The following is a 16,104-nucleotide window of genomic DNA, read 5'->3' on the forward strand; positions in this document are numbered from 1 at the left end:
AATCTTTCTGCAATTTATAAAATAGTGATTGTTTTATTTAAATAAGTTAAACAATGAGTGCATGTGTCCGAGCTCGGTGCTGCTGCATCACAGCAGCGTGTTTGGTTTAACATGAGCTTAACATTTAGTATCACAATCCAAATAATATCAATAACGAGAGCTGTGCCGGACAGTTTCGAAGCTGCATTATAACGGCAACATTCAAAATATTATTATTAGTACCTAATACAAACATTGCGTTTTTACCAGAACAAATATGATGCTGTGAACCACATTTGGTGGCGTTAAGCATTTCAAAAAGTACATTTTCACTGCTTGCTCTCCTGCTTGTCGTCCACAGGAGCACACCTGTGTTTGATGAAGTACACAGATGTCCTGTGTCCCTATGTCCTTCTCCTTGTGTCCTCCTTGTGTGGTCCATCCGTGTCCTCCTCTCCCTGTCTGTCCTGCTTCCTGTGTCCTCTTCGTCCCTGTGTCCTCCTCCTCCCTGTATCCTCCGTTCCTCTGTTCTGCTTCCTGTGTCTTCCTTGTCCCTGTGTCCTCCTCCACCGTGTGTCCTCCTCCTCCCTGTGTCCTGCTCCTCCCTGTGTCCTGCTCCTCCCTGTGTCCTGCTCCTCCTTGTGTCCTCCTCCCTGTGTCCTGCTCCCTTCGCTGACGTGACCACTGCCTGCAGGTAGAGGGAGGAGGAGCTTTGTTGTCTCAGCAGCTGCGTTTACAAGAATTTTACAAATTTTAATTTTCTTGGCAAACTATGGTAAACAGTCAGACTATTTAAAGATCTCTTTTTTTTTTCTTCGCTTGTGTCACCAATAGGATATTAACATGAACTCTGTAGTCAACAACGTTGTTACACCAAAGTCAACAACAAGGCAGTAAAACCTGGAACGCCTACGAGAGGAAACCTGAAGTCATTCAGAGTCACTAAAACTCAACGCAATGACTGACGCTTGTTTGTTGCTATGTTGTGTGTTTCTACACATTAACGTCATGTTCATGGCGTATTTATATATTATTGGCTTCATGCTTGTGACTGTTTCATTGCACTTACGAGTGAGCGCCGACTTCTCCTATTCCAAAATACAATTGTTTCTCTTATTCAGTGTGTCTTTTACGATGTTTGTTCACATCGCCATGCAAATGAAAATAGCAACATGGAAACGTCGGCACTAGTGAGCTATGGGGCGGGACAGAAAATTAAATTTTCGTGCTGTTTGATGGCGCTCCGTGGGCGGACAGTGGAAACATTTTTAAATGCCCAGCGAGGCATCGATTTGTTGTGATTATTATTCTTATTTTGTTCTATTAGGTTAAAGTCGCCTTCATGCAGTGGACGGTTCTCCCTTCAAGCCACGATATGTGAACCGATCGACATTCGGCAAAAGCCAAATATTACTATTTTTATGAAATAGTTTGTGCAAAACCTTGAATGCGACGATCAGATATCTTTTATCCTACAGCCTTTTGGCCTGAATTGACACATGTAAAAGAGAATAAGTTACTGATAACTAATACGTTTGCCCACTTCTCTGGTTGTTTATGTAGCTCAAATGTTTTTGGTTTTCACGCCACCACACGAATACGACGTCGGAGCTTTGAAATCATTTTATAATTAATCTAGTTATTATATTTAGATGCTTAACACATTTCTTAAATGACATCATCTTTCACTAATAAAACAAACCGGACTTGAGCCCACTTGACAACTGGTTCTGCCATGTTTAGCAAGGGCAGAGTTTTGTTTTTTGAGCTGTTATTACTGTACACAATACAGCAAAATGATGCAATTTGTGCAAAACAAACCAGACTTGTGTGTTAATTGGAGCGGTGTTAATTGGCTCGGATGTTCTCGAATCGGCCGTGTTTGAAAGTCATTGTCTGTTTGTACCCATCACTCACGGATTTGCAAAGTGGTAACAAACGTACAGCTAATAATTATCTTCACGGCGAGTGAAAGCTGGCGTGGAAATGTAAACCCGCTCATGTGCACGGCCTTTCTAAAGCCACCTGATGCACATCGTGTAATCACCCGCCGCACGAGTCGAAACAGGTTCTCAGCTCCCAACAGCAGAGCAGCAGAAACCTCTGCCTCATTGTGACCGCTTGTCTTCCAGGAAGTAGCGTTTGTGCGTGTGTGTGTGTGCGTGTGTGTGTGTGTAACCATAACCATTTTCAAAACTGACATTTTGTCTCAGTTACCAATTAATGGCTTTACAGCGCTGCACCAGTCAACACGACAGACAATGTGATGTCTTCTTCAGGCGGCAGCGCCTCAATTATTTAACGCCGGCTGAGTTGGCAGCAGTGTGGAAAATAACCTATTTGGGTTGCTTGTTTGGAGGCGGCGTGTTGCTTCCAAACTAATCCCGTCATCCCGCGCGGCGCTGTAGACGTGGTTTCCCGTATCTCAGAGGATTGGGTGGCCGGCCAACATCTGTTGTCGTGCTTACGCCGCAGGGCCTTTCTGCTCCCGCCACCGCGTCTGTGACTGACGTTCACAACAGGCCTCTAGCAGGGAGCCGACGCTGCTGCTGTCGCACGCGCTGCCAAAATAACCGTTAATGCATTCATCGAGTCCACGTTGCAGGCGTGCTACGTGCAGCACAGGTTGTTGTGTTGAGAAATGAGTGGGTACGGAGGCAACAATGAGGCTCATCGGGAAATCTCACCGCTTACATAAAGGCTCATGGAAGGAATGGGGATTATGTTATCTGACCAGCACTCAAATGCAGCGCGCTTTGCAGGCGTTTTGTCCGTCAGATGATACAACTAGTGCTGGATGATCGGAGTCCATGTTTGTACGATCGTAAGAAAAAAGAAAAAGCAGCCTGTCAGCCTGCTGCTTGTGAATTAGGGCGGCTGAGTTGGCTGAGACTCCGGCATGCCTTTCATGCTATGGCTCAGCATTACGCTGCAGTCTGCAGTCGCTCAGCTATGTTTTTCCCTCCTTTTCATTCCTGTGTGTGTGTGTGTGTGTGTGTATTTATGAATGTGTGCGCCTGTGTAGGTTCCTGTCCCTTCTGACACATCTGGATGTGTTTTAGCTCGGCCCAAGTTCCTCAACACGAAACCCACAGGCGTTACATAACCCCCCTCTTTTATGTAATGACTGCTGCAGCTCTCCGGCTGAGTTTGCCCTCTCCAGTTTTTCCTGCCCCACACCCTGTCGGCCGGCCTCGCTCCACAACCCCGGCTCCTGAGCGGTCTCTTCCTGCAACGGGATGAGTTTAGCCAGCTGCCCCGTGAGCCTCCAGACAGCCACTCTGGCACAGCAGCAAAAACTAACTGGAAAGTGTTTGTGTTGATCGGTCTCCCGAAGGGTTTTGAGCGTCTGGGTGATTATCAGCTCTTTTGATGTGCTTTGGAAAATCCTTGACTCTGGAGAACAAAGAAGTTAAAAATGACAACTCCCGCTTTTTGATTTTCCCTTGTTCTCGTTACGGAGCGTGAATTATGACCCAACGGCTTGTGAAGCGGACGTGCAGAAGTGGCTTCATTTTTCTGTTTCATATGGCGCAGGACAATGTGAGCGGGCCTTTGTTTTGCTTCACCTCTCTTCCTAACCCAGCTCCTCTGGCGGACATTTGTACACGGAGCTCGGGTTTCAAAATGGGAACATGGGTGTGATGAAGTGGAAATTATGGAGTCATTCGTTGCCTCCATGATGTTCATAAAAACAACAAGATAACCGCCTTGGTCTCAGTCAGGGCGGTCCTGTTTTGAGTGTTGTTCACCCATGATTGGGAGTTAATATTGAGTATGTTGTTAATCCAAATACAAAAGTTACCTCATAATCAGTATACTCTGTACACCATAGCTCATTATGACAATCCAGCTCCATCTGGCATACACAAACTGCATTTAGAAAACTCATCCTGCTTCACATTTTGGCTTTAATGTCCGTGTGTAAACAATACATTTCTTTGCACGGACCGCATGTACAGTTCTGAAGGTTCGTGACTGAATTGTTGCAGCAGCATTTTGGTTTGGAGACCCTCAACCTGTCTTTGTTTCCAGCCCAGGCAAAATATGGACTTTAACAAATTTAATATCATCACTCAAGAGTTGTGACACACCAAACCTGGATGAAACGGAGAAAAGTGTGACAAATGAAAGCTGCACTTCTAATCATAACTCAAAGCTCTTCTTTGGTATTGCTCTGCATGGGTGTCAGAGAAAACTACGATTATCTGACATCATTTGTTTTTGTAAATAACTTAAAGGGATAATATGTACAGATTGGTGGCATCTAGCGGTGTTGTTGAGTCTCAGCTTGCTCCTCCCTTTGTGGCAACGTTAGCGGCTAAGTGCGACGTCACTGTGGTATCTGGTCCTTCCGGCGGCGGCGGCGTTTTGCTCAAGGCACCTCAGTTTCACAAGCGTGTCGGAGAGCTACAGTGGCTTCCAGGCAACGTACAAACTCATGAAGGGCTCTAGGGTTTGGTTTGTCCGTTCTGGGCTTTCGGGGGAAACATGGAGGTGGAAATATGTCGAGGGAAACATGACAGACTCCGTAAAGAGGACCTACGTCCTATCTGTAAACAAATAATGTTGGGGCCTCAAGAGGCTTCTCATTGGATAACTGTGGAAGGAGGATATTATAATAAATCTACTGCTTAAAAAAATTCAGCAACAAACAAATAATGGCGGTGCAGCAAAATGTCTTTGTCGTGGAGTGTGGGACACGGTATAATATGTATGTCAGAGCCTTGTTTCTGAGCACTTGTACCTCCTTTAGACCTGCATGTACACGCTTTACTGAACACACTCGTAGTGCAGAGATGAAATGATGAGCAGAAAATGATTTGAGAATTACATCAAGTGTTCAGCATAACGCTAATCTCCTTCAGTTGTGTCCATATGGAGAGGAAATACTCATGTATTAATAAGGGAAGCGGAGAGGGAGAAAGACGTTGACAAACTCACTCTGTTTTGGTGAATCGGTGATAGAAATGTGGTTTTTGTGCCCTTTCAACATGAAAAAGCTGTGACTGAACGGCACCTAAAATTGGTTCTCTCGGCCTTAAGGAACATCCCACGTCTTCTCCGGTCATGGTACATTTCCAGTGGAAAGGTGGACTGGTCCGCTGGCTCAGGGGCTTTTTTTTAATGTGTTTTTGTGTGCGGCGCCTGGCCACGTGTTGTGTTGGTTTTGGTGGGGATGGTATGGTACAGGGCCGCACCGGCACCATACAACACATGTGCCGCATGCACAGAAGCACCACAATGGAGAATGTGCTGACGCCCGCGAAACAACGGCTGTAGTGATCTGCCGCTGATGCTTTGTGTGTGTGTGTGGGAGTAAAGGGGGGAGGGAAATGTGTCCGGGTTAGAGGGTGGGGGTATTTCTCAATGCCGCCAACAGACCCCTCCTCCTCCTCCTCCTCCGTCACTCTGACGACTCAGTCCACTGCACTTGTAATGGCCTCTGTGTGTTTATGTTTCACTAAACTACACTTTTAGCTCTTCCTGCTTTATTTTCTCTGTAATCTGCATGAGGGGTTTCCAGCCGGGTGACTTCTAACATTCAGTTATTCATCTTAATTCACCTGGCATGTGCAGCCTAAATCAGTCCATATGATGTGGCCCGAGGCCCAGAGCATCCACCGCGCTATACATTCTCCTGCAACCTTAATTTCCCCTTCTCTTTATCCGGTCTTAGCCGTGCAGGAAGTAGTACCCAGATCTTTTATGGCTTGTAAGAGTATTTCCACACTGTGGTATTGCTGTTTTTCCTTTTGGGGGAACAATGAGTACGATTTTCCTCCAAAACAATGTGTACACTCACAAAAATATTCCCTCTCAATCGTCACTGCAAGTGTTCGGTGTTGTCCGGACCTGCAGCTTTTAAAAGCTCGTTACAGGACGGTAGTGAATCTGTGGTCGTCTTCCGCCAGCTGGCAAACGCCGTAACCCTGGTTGAGCCGGGGGGAGGGGCCAACTTTGTCTGTATTTAAAAACCACAACTGACAAACCTCACTCGCCTCAAAATATACCAGTTCATCTAAAGGAGACTGTGTATTATTGGATCATCATGATTGATTCGCTCATGTGTACATCCCTTGCATACCATAGCTGATAAATGTAGTTTTTTAATACATATTTTATGAATATTACTTGATATTCTGATGGGTAGTTTTGGAATTTCCCCATGTGGATCAATAATATCAGTACAGTTCCGTGTAGAGTTATATTTTGTACTCCATTGACTCTGAAGCAGCAGCGAATGCGTCCTTAAAGTTGTACTCTACTAAATGTGTGTAGTTGCTTTCCACCAGCTGGTCTTGTTGTGTCTTTCCTGTGACTTTTTTGTTGACGGCCGCACTCGAGTTTGCAAGCGGGCCAATGCATGCCGGGACATCTTCCCCCGTCGGAGAGACTTTGAATCTCCTTAAGATCATTCTCCAGTTCACCCTGAAGGGCGTTCCTCTCTCTTTTCGGCGGATCAGCTGTCCACCCACCGCCGGGTGAATCACGGCACGCCGGCTCAGCGCCAATCCGTACAGTTTGCACACTTTACGCCGCCGTCACCGGTGTTGCTTTTTGTGACGGGAGTCTCCACGGGGGGACTCTGGGCAGGGGGAGGATGTGAATGAATTGCCAAGTGCATTGATCTGATGCACCAGCCGTGGGCGTATTCAGGGAGCGGTGCGGCGTTTAGAGAACGCCGCACGTTTGTTTTGGGGTAGAGTCTGCGTGTGGTAGCGCTGTGAGCTGCGTTGCGAGCCGGCTCTGTCCTCCATGCTGCTGCGAACGAGCCGCAGAAGCAGAGCGGCGAGGCGTCTGTCGCTGCCGAAGCCTCCCGGTCCCTCTGCTTCCGCTCGGCTCCCCCATCACACAGGATGCGCGCTCAGATTGTTGGTTATCCCGGCGCCTGCCGCACTGCTCCTGACCCGCCCCACCCCCTCCTGCACCCCGCGGCCTGGAGATTGCTCCTAAAGCCCGTCTGTTCCCTTTTTCCGGCTGCCAGAGCTTTCCCACTCCTCGTTGTCCCTCTTTTAACTCCCCCTCTTGCTCCCCTCCTCCCTCTCTCGCAGCAGTAGCGTTCTCTCCACTTCCTCCATCCTGGTGGAGCTCTGAAAAATGGAAAACTGAGACTGGTGTGGGGAGGAGAAAGCGCAGAGGAGCGCAAGGTCTATCTTTGTCTGCCATCTGAGTCATTTCTTTCCTTTTTTTTTTTTTTCGCCTTCATTGTTCGGCCTGGTCGGTCGCAGCAGCTTGTATTTTGATGAAACGGCGCCCTCTGTGGTCGCTGCTATACATTGCAAGAGCAGACATTTTCCTCTCATGTCTGCCTTTTTTTGAAATGCCCATTCTGTGTGTCATACTGGTAAAATGGAGTACTCTACTCCCAGCTGGCACACACTGTTTGCCATGGAGTAAATCAGTGCTATGAAGACTCATTTTTTAAATATTTCCCCTCGCACGTGTGATGCAATCCCTCGTCATGTTGTTCTCTTGATGAGGATTTTCCAGGGAGTCTGCAGTTGCCTTTGTGTGAATGCTGATTCACTGACCTCTGCAGTCTGACGGGGGAAATGCTCAGAGACTCGCCAGATAATGAGCTGTAACTAATCAGTTTTGAGTGTTTCATTCATAGTTCAATGCTTTATGTTTTGATGGGATGACTACCCTACCTGTCTCTACACAATTTACAGCTCAATCCAATCAAATAAATTACCTTTGACTGACGGAAATTGTGGCTTCAACCAATGTTTATTTTCACCATCATTAAATCTGATTATTTTCCTGAAAGTAGGGCCGTCACATGTCCAAGCTGACGTCTTCAATTGTCTTGTTTTATTCCACAAACAGTCCAAACCGCAAAATAATCAGTTTAGAAGACTGTACAATAGAGAAAAACAAAGCTGCATTACATTTGAGAAGCTGAAAACAGCATTTTTGGGAGCAAGTTTGCATTAAACAATGAAGTTGATTAATCTACGAATTGTTGCAACTGCATTTAAGATGTCTATGAATCATTACTTTTGTTTTTTTTATGTTCATGTTTTTTTCTGCAAACGAGTATAAATCTTATCTGTCCACCTTTTTTAAAAAGAAGAAACAAGCGCTCACTCTTTTCTTTTCTTTTCTGTTGCCCCCTCAGATGGAAGCGGGCAGAGAGCCGCTACACCGTGGAGCGAGCGGCCATCATCAGCCACTGGAACTGGCTCCAGGCCCACATCTCGGACCTGGAGTACCGCATCCGACAGCAGACCGACATCTACAGACAGATCCGCGCCAGCAAGGTCAGTCGCTCCCGCTAGCGTTCGTGTCGCTGTGTGTTAAATACGTAAATGTAATTTAGCTTCGATGTCCTGCGGGCAGGGAAAAACAGTGAGCTTTTATTCATCTGCGCGGTGGATATTTGACACGCGGCTCTGGTTCCTTCAGGGCTCGGTGGAGCTGGGAGGCGGTTCCCCCAGCGGAGCGGCTGCAGGTGGGACAGAAGTGAAGATGGAGCCTGTAAGCACTCAGGTGAGTGGATGAGGGGGAAGCTAACGGAGGGTCCCGATTGGCTGTGCTGTGGCCATGTTCTGTCTCTTGGGGCTAAACCAAATTAATTTGTGACAGCTTGTCAATTAAGATGCATTCACAGTATAAAGAATTCAGCTTTTTGTGCTACTTCCTGGTCAGTAAGTCTCACTGAGACTTCATGTTTATTGTGATCATTGAGGCAGAAATCACTGAATTAGTTTGTCTTTTTTTTATTAGGTGATGCATTATGGTGATGATGGAATAATTGTACGGTCATGAGGAGGAAATAAGCTCTTGTTTTAAAGTTAATGTATAATAACATAAAGAGCAAAAATGAGCCTCAAATAACTGTAATTTCTTACAACTACGGCTCATAAAAACACCACTGACGTGTTACAAATAATAATACTTGTTCTAAAAGAAAGGCGAGGAACCGGTGTTCAGTATGTAAAGGTTCTCTGATGAAAGCACTTAAACAGTCAGAGCAGGTACACGTTTATTCATAGATATCTGATCACCCACGAAACATTCAACATGTTCTTGTCAATCAAAGCATCTGATGGAAATCAAATGTGAAATGTTCACAGGAAATTGTTTCTTTGTGTCTGTCCCTCAGGTCCGAAATGAATCAGATGCCAGCCTTTATTTATGTGTGTGTGTGTGTGTGTGTGTGTGTGTGTGTGTGTGTGTGTGTGTGTGTGTGTGTGTGTGTGTGTAATAAGCGCCTTCAACAACAACATTCATATTCAGATATCTGCCAAATAATGTGAGACAGGATGAGCCTGTTTCTCTTCATGTTTACACAAATGTTTGTTCATCTAGGACGAGTGCAGGTGTGGCCTCTGATCCCGATGGACGACTAACTGTGTTTCATGTTCACCGTGTTCAACGGTGCGATCGAGTGTCTTCGCATGCGGCACATCACTGATATTAAACAAACAATAACCTGCTTCAACAGCTGATATTAGCCTGGCGAGAGTCTGAACTATCAGGAGAGAATCTTAAGTCTGACTGGAAACAGAATATATTGTATTTATATTAAAGTAGCGCTGCAGGCGTCTTGATGGCGGTGCAGAATCGGCTGTTCGGGAGAGCTGAGCCTCTTTTTTTTTTATCACAAATCTGGACTGAATAATTCAAGGCCACAGAAGCGGGATGACTCAGTCTGTCTTCATGTAGCTTTCTTTAAATATCCTGGGTTCCTCCAGAGTGCTGCTGGTCAGCCGGCGCCGGCGTGCCAGTTAACTCGAGGTGGAGTCTCACTGGCTTTGTCTTATCTGTCGATGCAGGATGTTGGCTCAGAGCGGCTGGAGCACACAGGCCCCGCCCACATCTCCAGCACAGAGCCCGGCCCCTGGAAAGGTCAAAACACACAGCCCGTTAACGGCGTCCTCAGCAGGTACAGCTGATAACGGCAACAACCTCGTGTTTTAAGGGAATCTGCTTTTCTGAGAAATGCTTATCGCAGAAATGTAATAGAATAAAGCGTTTTAGTAGCTTTTTACAGAGATGCTGCATTTGTCAACTCATTCTACCTTTTTATTTTTGTCCTCCATGATGTTAAGCTGAATGATTTTGAAGCTTTTTATTAAAGCTGTTGGAAATGTACCACTGTTTTCTGATATTTCATAAGACAAACTGATTAAATTCAGGAATGATTGGCAGCCTGATGTTACTTAAGTTATGAGGATTTCTCCTTGGATGCTCACTTTCTAAAAGTACGCAGTAATAAAAGGAAAGTTTATCAGATAACCACCAGTTTCTAATTTATCTTATGTTGACGCTGTTCATCAAGACAAACTAGATTTATACTGATGTATTTAATTAACTTGGTTGTCACTTGAGACAAAATGTGTTTGTGTGTCTCGTTGAAGGTCAAACCTGTGTGACCTCATGGTGCCGTTTGGTTTCTCCTCTCACAGGACGGCAGAGAACGCCGACGCCAAGCACCAGCAGCCGTCGGCCTACGACAGCTCGTGTGTGGCCGCGCGCACACGCCCGCTAGTCAGCTGTCGACGACGCCGGCTCATCCAGCCCAACACTGTGCCCAACCTCAACGGCAAGGTGAGCGCCCCCGCAGGCCCAGAGCGGCATTACACCTAAACCCTACAACACTAACGTCGAGCGATCGAGGGAACGTCATTGTGTTGCTTTTGTCTGAGTTGTGTAGGTCTTTGTGTAGCTTCACGCTGCTCAATGACGTTATTGAAGGTGGGCGTGTCTGCTCCAATTCCTGTTTGTTTTTTTTAAACAAACAGTGAAAAAATAGAAAGTGAAAACATTTCGGATGAGTTTTAGCATTTTTCCTTCACAGGACAAGACTCATAAAGAACAAGTTTATTGCTCCATTATTTATATTTTTAATCATGTTTTATTGAAGATTTCCACATTTTTCACCCGATTTTGAGTCATGATACCTGTTTTTGGTTTTATGAGACGTTCTACAGGGTAAAATAAAGGAAGAGTACTTCATCTTGCCTTGTATTATTGTGTTTTAAACCATGCGGCGCTTTCTCTTTTCAAATTACGAGGTCGGTTCTGACATGTATGATTAGGAGCTGTGAGGACGTTGATGTTCTTCGTGGATCTTTGTTCTCGTGCGTTCCAGGCTGCTCTCGCTGATTAGTTTCTTGGTTTGTAACCTAATGAGCTGAGTAAACAGCAGACGGCTGACTTATTCATGACAAACTGGGACAAACAACAAAGAAGGGAAACAACCCATGTGACGACTCACAAGTTGTAGCTGCAGAAAATAGAAACAAGCCGATTGTTCCGGCTCGTCTTCCCCCCACAACATGTATTTATTATACACTTTACTGTGTTTCAGCCGTTCTTATTTATAGTTTTTACTGTTTGTGAGGGCTGAACTCGAGCCTGCGGCTAATGAACTCTGTTTCGGCCCGGATGAGATCTTTATCCATCTCTAGTCCATGTTGAAGTTTTGTATCCTGCAAGAAGAGCTCTGGAGAGATGACTTGTTGGAAAAGGGTCGCGCTCAAAAGAACAGGAAGTGAACGGAGGCACGGCAACATGTCCGAACAGCGAGGAAGGAAATATTAAAGTCTTAGTGTCTAAATCATTAAAATACCGAATACAATGAGATGGAAAAAGCACAAAGGGAAAAATGGGAGACAATACAAGGAATGTTTAGATTTTACAAAAAACATGTTGTCTTCCTACAGTTATATTTAATTTAATTCAAGTTGTTCGGTTGTTTGTCTCTAGTGAGACCGACTTAGATGATTGTTGAATATAAATATTAGCCACGACAATTTAGAATATTAATCGTGTTTTTGTGTGTTTTCTGATCCGCGGGGTAAAATTGTGTTTTCTGTCAATGGAGTTGTGGCTTTGAGGAGCGCATATATCATGTATGTTCATAAATGATATAAGTTTATCATTGGTTGAGTCCTGCTGATGCTTTTAACAGGACCAGTTAGTTTAGGAAGAAGACGTTAAACAGCGCTTCAAACCTCTGCAGGTGTTTGTCCCCGTCATGCTGCCGTGTCTCTCTGTGACTCGCCCGCCTCCTGCTGTGCATGAAGAAAAGGAAACGTGCAGCTCTCCAGGTGTCTCCTGGAAGCGGTTTGCGTTCTGAATGATCCCAGCTCACCTGGTTGCGTGTCCTCCCCCACAGGCCCAGAGAAGCAGCTGTACGCAGTGTAGCTGCAGGGTCAACCCCAGCTGTGTGATGTGCGGTGGCTGGCCCACCCCCAGAGAGGACCCTCAGTACGAGCAGCCCACCCTGGAGCGCCTGTCGAGACTGGATCTTGGCGTCCACCCCATCCTCTCCTTCCCCGACGGTCAGTTCCTCGCTTACGCAGTCGTTTCCTCCACAGGAGACGAGCGATAGGAGACTCCTCCACCGGGAGCCCTGAGAGGAGATGCCGGTGTCTCGTTCTGGACATGAGTGGTGTTCCCGCCGCCGGGCTCCTTTTCTAACATTCATAATCGTCTGTATTGTCTCCCCTTCACACTGAGCAAGGCGTCGTTGTAACTCTTACGGAATGTCGTGTTTTGTCCCGACTGCGTTGCGCCGATACAGATTTAAAACGCTTTTTGGTTAAATACACATTCTGCACGCCGTCATGAATCTGTTCTGGAGCCACAGAAGGCCGAGCTCTGGAGTGTTTTTCAAGACGTGAACCCTCCTCTCTCGCTTCCTTCCTCCCTCAGACGTTTGTATCGGCCTTCGTCTGCAGCAGGTGATGAAGAGCCAGTGGCAGGCCAAGTCTCTGGAGAGGAGCAAACCGCTGAAGAAGCTCTCGCTCAAACACAAGCTGTCCTCGTCCAAAGAGAAGCACAAGTTCACCAACTCACTTATGGCAGTCAGTAAGTACAAAAGCTGCTGCTACACACACACACGCACACACACTCACACACACACACACACACACACACACACACACGTACGTCTACTGGGACACTTCAATATGGAAACTGTTGCATATTTACAATTATCATATTAATAAATAGAGACCACACAAGCCAATGCATTCTCAGAACTCAGCTTATTATGATGAAATGTTCTCTTCCTGCTGCTTTTCACAGTAACAGAGTTTATTGAAGGTCGTTTTGATTTCAGTCCAGTTGTTGTTGTTGGTTTTTTTCCTTTTCACGATGGCATTCCTCCCAGTATCGGTTATATTTCCCAATGCCACAGGGCGGAGGCAGTCATGTGCTGTGGTAGCCCAGCTCCAGTTCCTACAGTCCAACCCGTAGCTCTCATTGGTTCTTATCGTAGTCGCACATGTTTACACCCAGCGAGGTGAATCTCATGAGTCTGGGGGCTTAGAGACATCCAGTGAATGTTTGCTCGTCTAATGATGCTGTGTGACTGGTTCCTGGCGTTGCAGGACTGAGCCACTATAAGAACCGTGCTGAGAAGCCGAGGACGGTGGACAGCAGTGCGGGCGGCGCTCTGAGCGCGGCGAGGCTCGAGGGCCAAGCCGCGTGCAAGAGCGAGCGGCTGCAGGGCCTCTCCACGTCTTTAGGGCCCTACGACAAGAACTACGGCCGCAAGAGGTTAAGAGAGCACTCGCTGGACAGGACCGACTGTGAGTCTTTCGTGTGGAGGTCGTGTGGAGGGTTTGTCGGGGCTCACGGAGACGATCGGTCCTCTAAAAACACCAACATCTGTCTGTCTCCCCGTCCTCCAGCCTCCCCTAAACTTTTCATGGACTCGAGCAGCTCCTGTCCAACGCTGGCCAACATGCACCCGTCCCTCCACAGCCCCCTCACGCGCCAGCTGTCCACGTCGTCTGAGAACTCCACGCCGCTGGGCCACGGCGTCCTGGGCACACCCGTAAGGAACCGCACGGACACGAGTCTCTCTGTTTGAGAAACCTCTTTGTTGGAAATCTGGTGTTTTCCCATGTTTTCAAGGAAGAAATTAGCACCTCTGTTATGCGGGTGTCCAGTCGGTGTTGATGGAAAACGTGTCGGATGTTTTTAAGCTGACGCGGTCTGCAGGTCTACGTCACAGGATGCAGGAGGAACAGATCTGCAGCTGTGAACTCAGCTGTCAGACTCTATTTAGCCAAGAAGGAGAATCTATCGCTTCGCTCGACGACGTCAACACTGACTGAACATCCGCATGAAAGAAGACTCGGTCTTTTCCCATTTAAAACTAAACTAAACCACAAGATTAAATGTTATCCTATTTGTTGCTCTATAATAGTTGATATGTTTTATGAACGCATAAATCCTAATGCATCGACAAACGCTGGCGACAGCGTGGGCTGGACCAACCGAACGGAAACTCTTATTTTCTTTAGTTTTATTTGCGGTTACTGAAACAGAAAGTGTGTCAGGAAGCAGAACCTGCAGGCAGCGAGGAGTTCAACACTCAGCATTATTTGAGAAAACCTGTCCAACATGATGTCGAGTACGATTAGAGGAGGGGGGGGGTGGGGGGTCCGCACCAAAATGTGTTAATTCTAACGTATTAAACATGAAGTGAATTATCCAGATTAATAAGTGTAAACTGTATTGGGTCTCAATGCGACTACATTGATTGATAAAGGAGTTGACGAGACCTTGTTTCCTGAAGCCCTGGATCCTGATTCGTGGTTCTTTCCCCTCCCCCCTTCCAGCAGCAACCCATCAAGAGGAGGCGAGGTGAAAGCTCCTTCGACATCAACAACATTGTGATCCCCATGTCTGTGGCTGCCACCACCAGAGTGGAGAAGCTGCAGTACAAAGAGATCCTCACACCCAGGTGAATACCTGCATGATCACACACACACACACACACACACACACACACACACACACACACACACACACACACACACACACACACACACACCCCGACTGGTTGGTTTTCTTCTCCCTTCATATTCCTCCAGCAGTGACTCGATGCGCCTGCTGCTTTTCTGTTCTAACGTTTTACTCCTCCCTTTTGAAAGGTGGCGTTCGGTGGACATCTTCTCTCAGCCAATCACGGGGGAGGAGGACGAGCGTGAGGTGAGGACGAGCATGTTACTCGCTTCAAGAAGTCTGATCAGACGCATTCATTCACTTTCTAAAACACTTTAAAAACATGGCCGTGCTTGTGCTGCGTGTCAGGGAGGGAGCAGTGCCACCTGGTGGTCAGATCTCTGAAGTTAAAGCAGTTATCGTTCTTTGATTAGAAAGGTTATTAGACTGATTATTCTGATTTGATCATTTATTTAACGCAGCAGGAGGAGAGCTCGTATTTAACGTTGTTATTTTTACACTCTTTCTTTTCATGTTTGTGTGTGTCAGTAACACATGTTTTAATTGGTTGAGTTAGTGTAATTAGTTCTAGTCCTCCTCACAGAAATCTTTTATTCTTACAGTTTAACTATAAAACATGACATTCTATATTGTGTATAAATATTCCAAATGGAACTCGCTGACCTCTAAAACCCTGAAGGACAATAAGCGGGTCCTTGACAGCGACAGGGTCGATCAGCTCTGATGGTTGTGGTGCGTTCAGGGTCCTGACGCCGCTCTCTGCCTCCGTAGGTGGAGGATCTGACGGACGCGGCCTTCACGCAGCTCCACCAGCCGCACGAGGACCAGGAGCGCTCCCGCTGGACCTGGATGGCTCTGGCTCCTGCCAAGAGGCGGGGCAGCAGGTAGCTACCGTTACCCAGCAGCACCGCGGGGACGTCCTCGTCTCCGGGTTGAAGACCCTCTGACGTACTCTGTCTCCCCCCTGAACAGGTCGTACAAGTCCGTGGACGGCCGCACCACGCCGCTGCAGTTTGGGACCAACCCCCCGACCCCTCAGCCGGCATCCCCCGACCCGACCCACTGCCCCGCGCTCCACGACTACAGCTACGTGCCGTCGCCCATGAGCCCGCCCAGCCCCGACACCGCCTCCAACCCTCACACGCCGTGCTCCAGGGACTCGCACCGGCTGCTGTCCAGCGAGGACACGCGCTGCTCCACGCCCGACTTCACCTTCGAGGAGCGGGTACGTACTCTGCTGCTCTCTGTTAGCAGTGCTGCTAACATACTAGCTCTCCTCCTGCTGGCTCTCTGTTAGCGGTGCTGCTAACATACGAGCTCTCCTCCTGCTGCCTCTCTGTTAGCGGTGCTGCTAACATACGAGCTCTCCTCCTGCTGCCTCTCTGTTAGCGGTGCTGCTAACATACG

At 47.2% G+C, this 16,104-nt stretch overlaps 1 protein-coding gene across 10 annotated transcripts in view; it reads left to right on the forward strand.

The window, feature by feature from the left end:
• LOC137789348 (KAT8 regulatory NSL complex subunit 1-like) overlaps positions 1–16,104 on the forward strand; it is a 29,249-nt gene that overhangs the window by 10,656 nt on the left and 2,489 nt on the right. For 6 of the 10 annotated variants that reach the window (XM_068582814.1, XM_068582818.1, XM_068582816.1 and 3 more), the window contains 11 exons: positions 8,105–8,246; positions 8,392–8,475; positions 9,765–9,874; positions 10,398–10,539; positions 12,113–12,278; positions 12,652–12,807; positions 13,323–13,780; positions 14,571–14,695; positions 14,886–14,943; positions 15,469–15,581; positions 15,670–15,922. In XM_068582814.1, the coding sequence (XP_068438915.1) occupies positions 8,105–8,246; positions 8,392–8,475; positions 9,765–9,874; positions 10,398–10,539; positions 12,113–12,278; positions 12,652–12,807; positions 13,323–13,780; positions 14,571–14,695; positions 14,886–14,943; positions 15,469–15,581; positions 15,670–15,922 (1,807 nt within the window). The remainder of the gene's footprint in view (positions 1–8,104; positions 8,247–8,391; positions 8,476–9,764; positions 9,875–10,397; positions 10,540–12,112; positions 12,279–12,651; positions 12,808–13,322; positions 13,781–14,570; positions 14,696–14,885; positions 14,944–15,468; positions 15,582–15,669; positions 15,923–16,104) is intronic. The other 4 variants (XM_068582822.1, XM_068582823.1, XM_068582820.1 and 1 more) reach the window with 4 other exon arrangements.

The sequence above is a fragment of the Clinocottus analis genome, unplaced genomic scaffold (assembly GCF_023055335.1).
Source record: "Clinocottus analis isolate CAN_PGR_092001 unplaced genomic scaffold, fCliAna1.0.p SCAF_19, whole genome shotgun sequence".
NCBI classification, from domain to species: Eukaryota; Metazoa; Chordata; class Actinopteri; order Perciformes; family Cottidae; genus Clinocottus; species Clinocottus analis.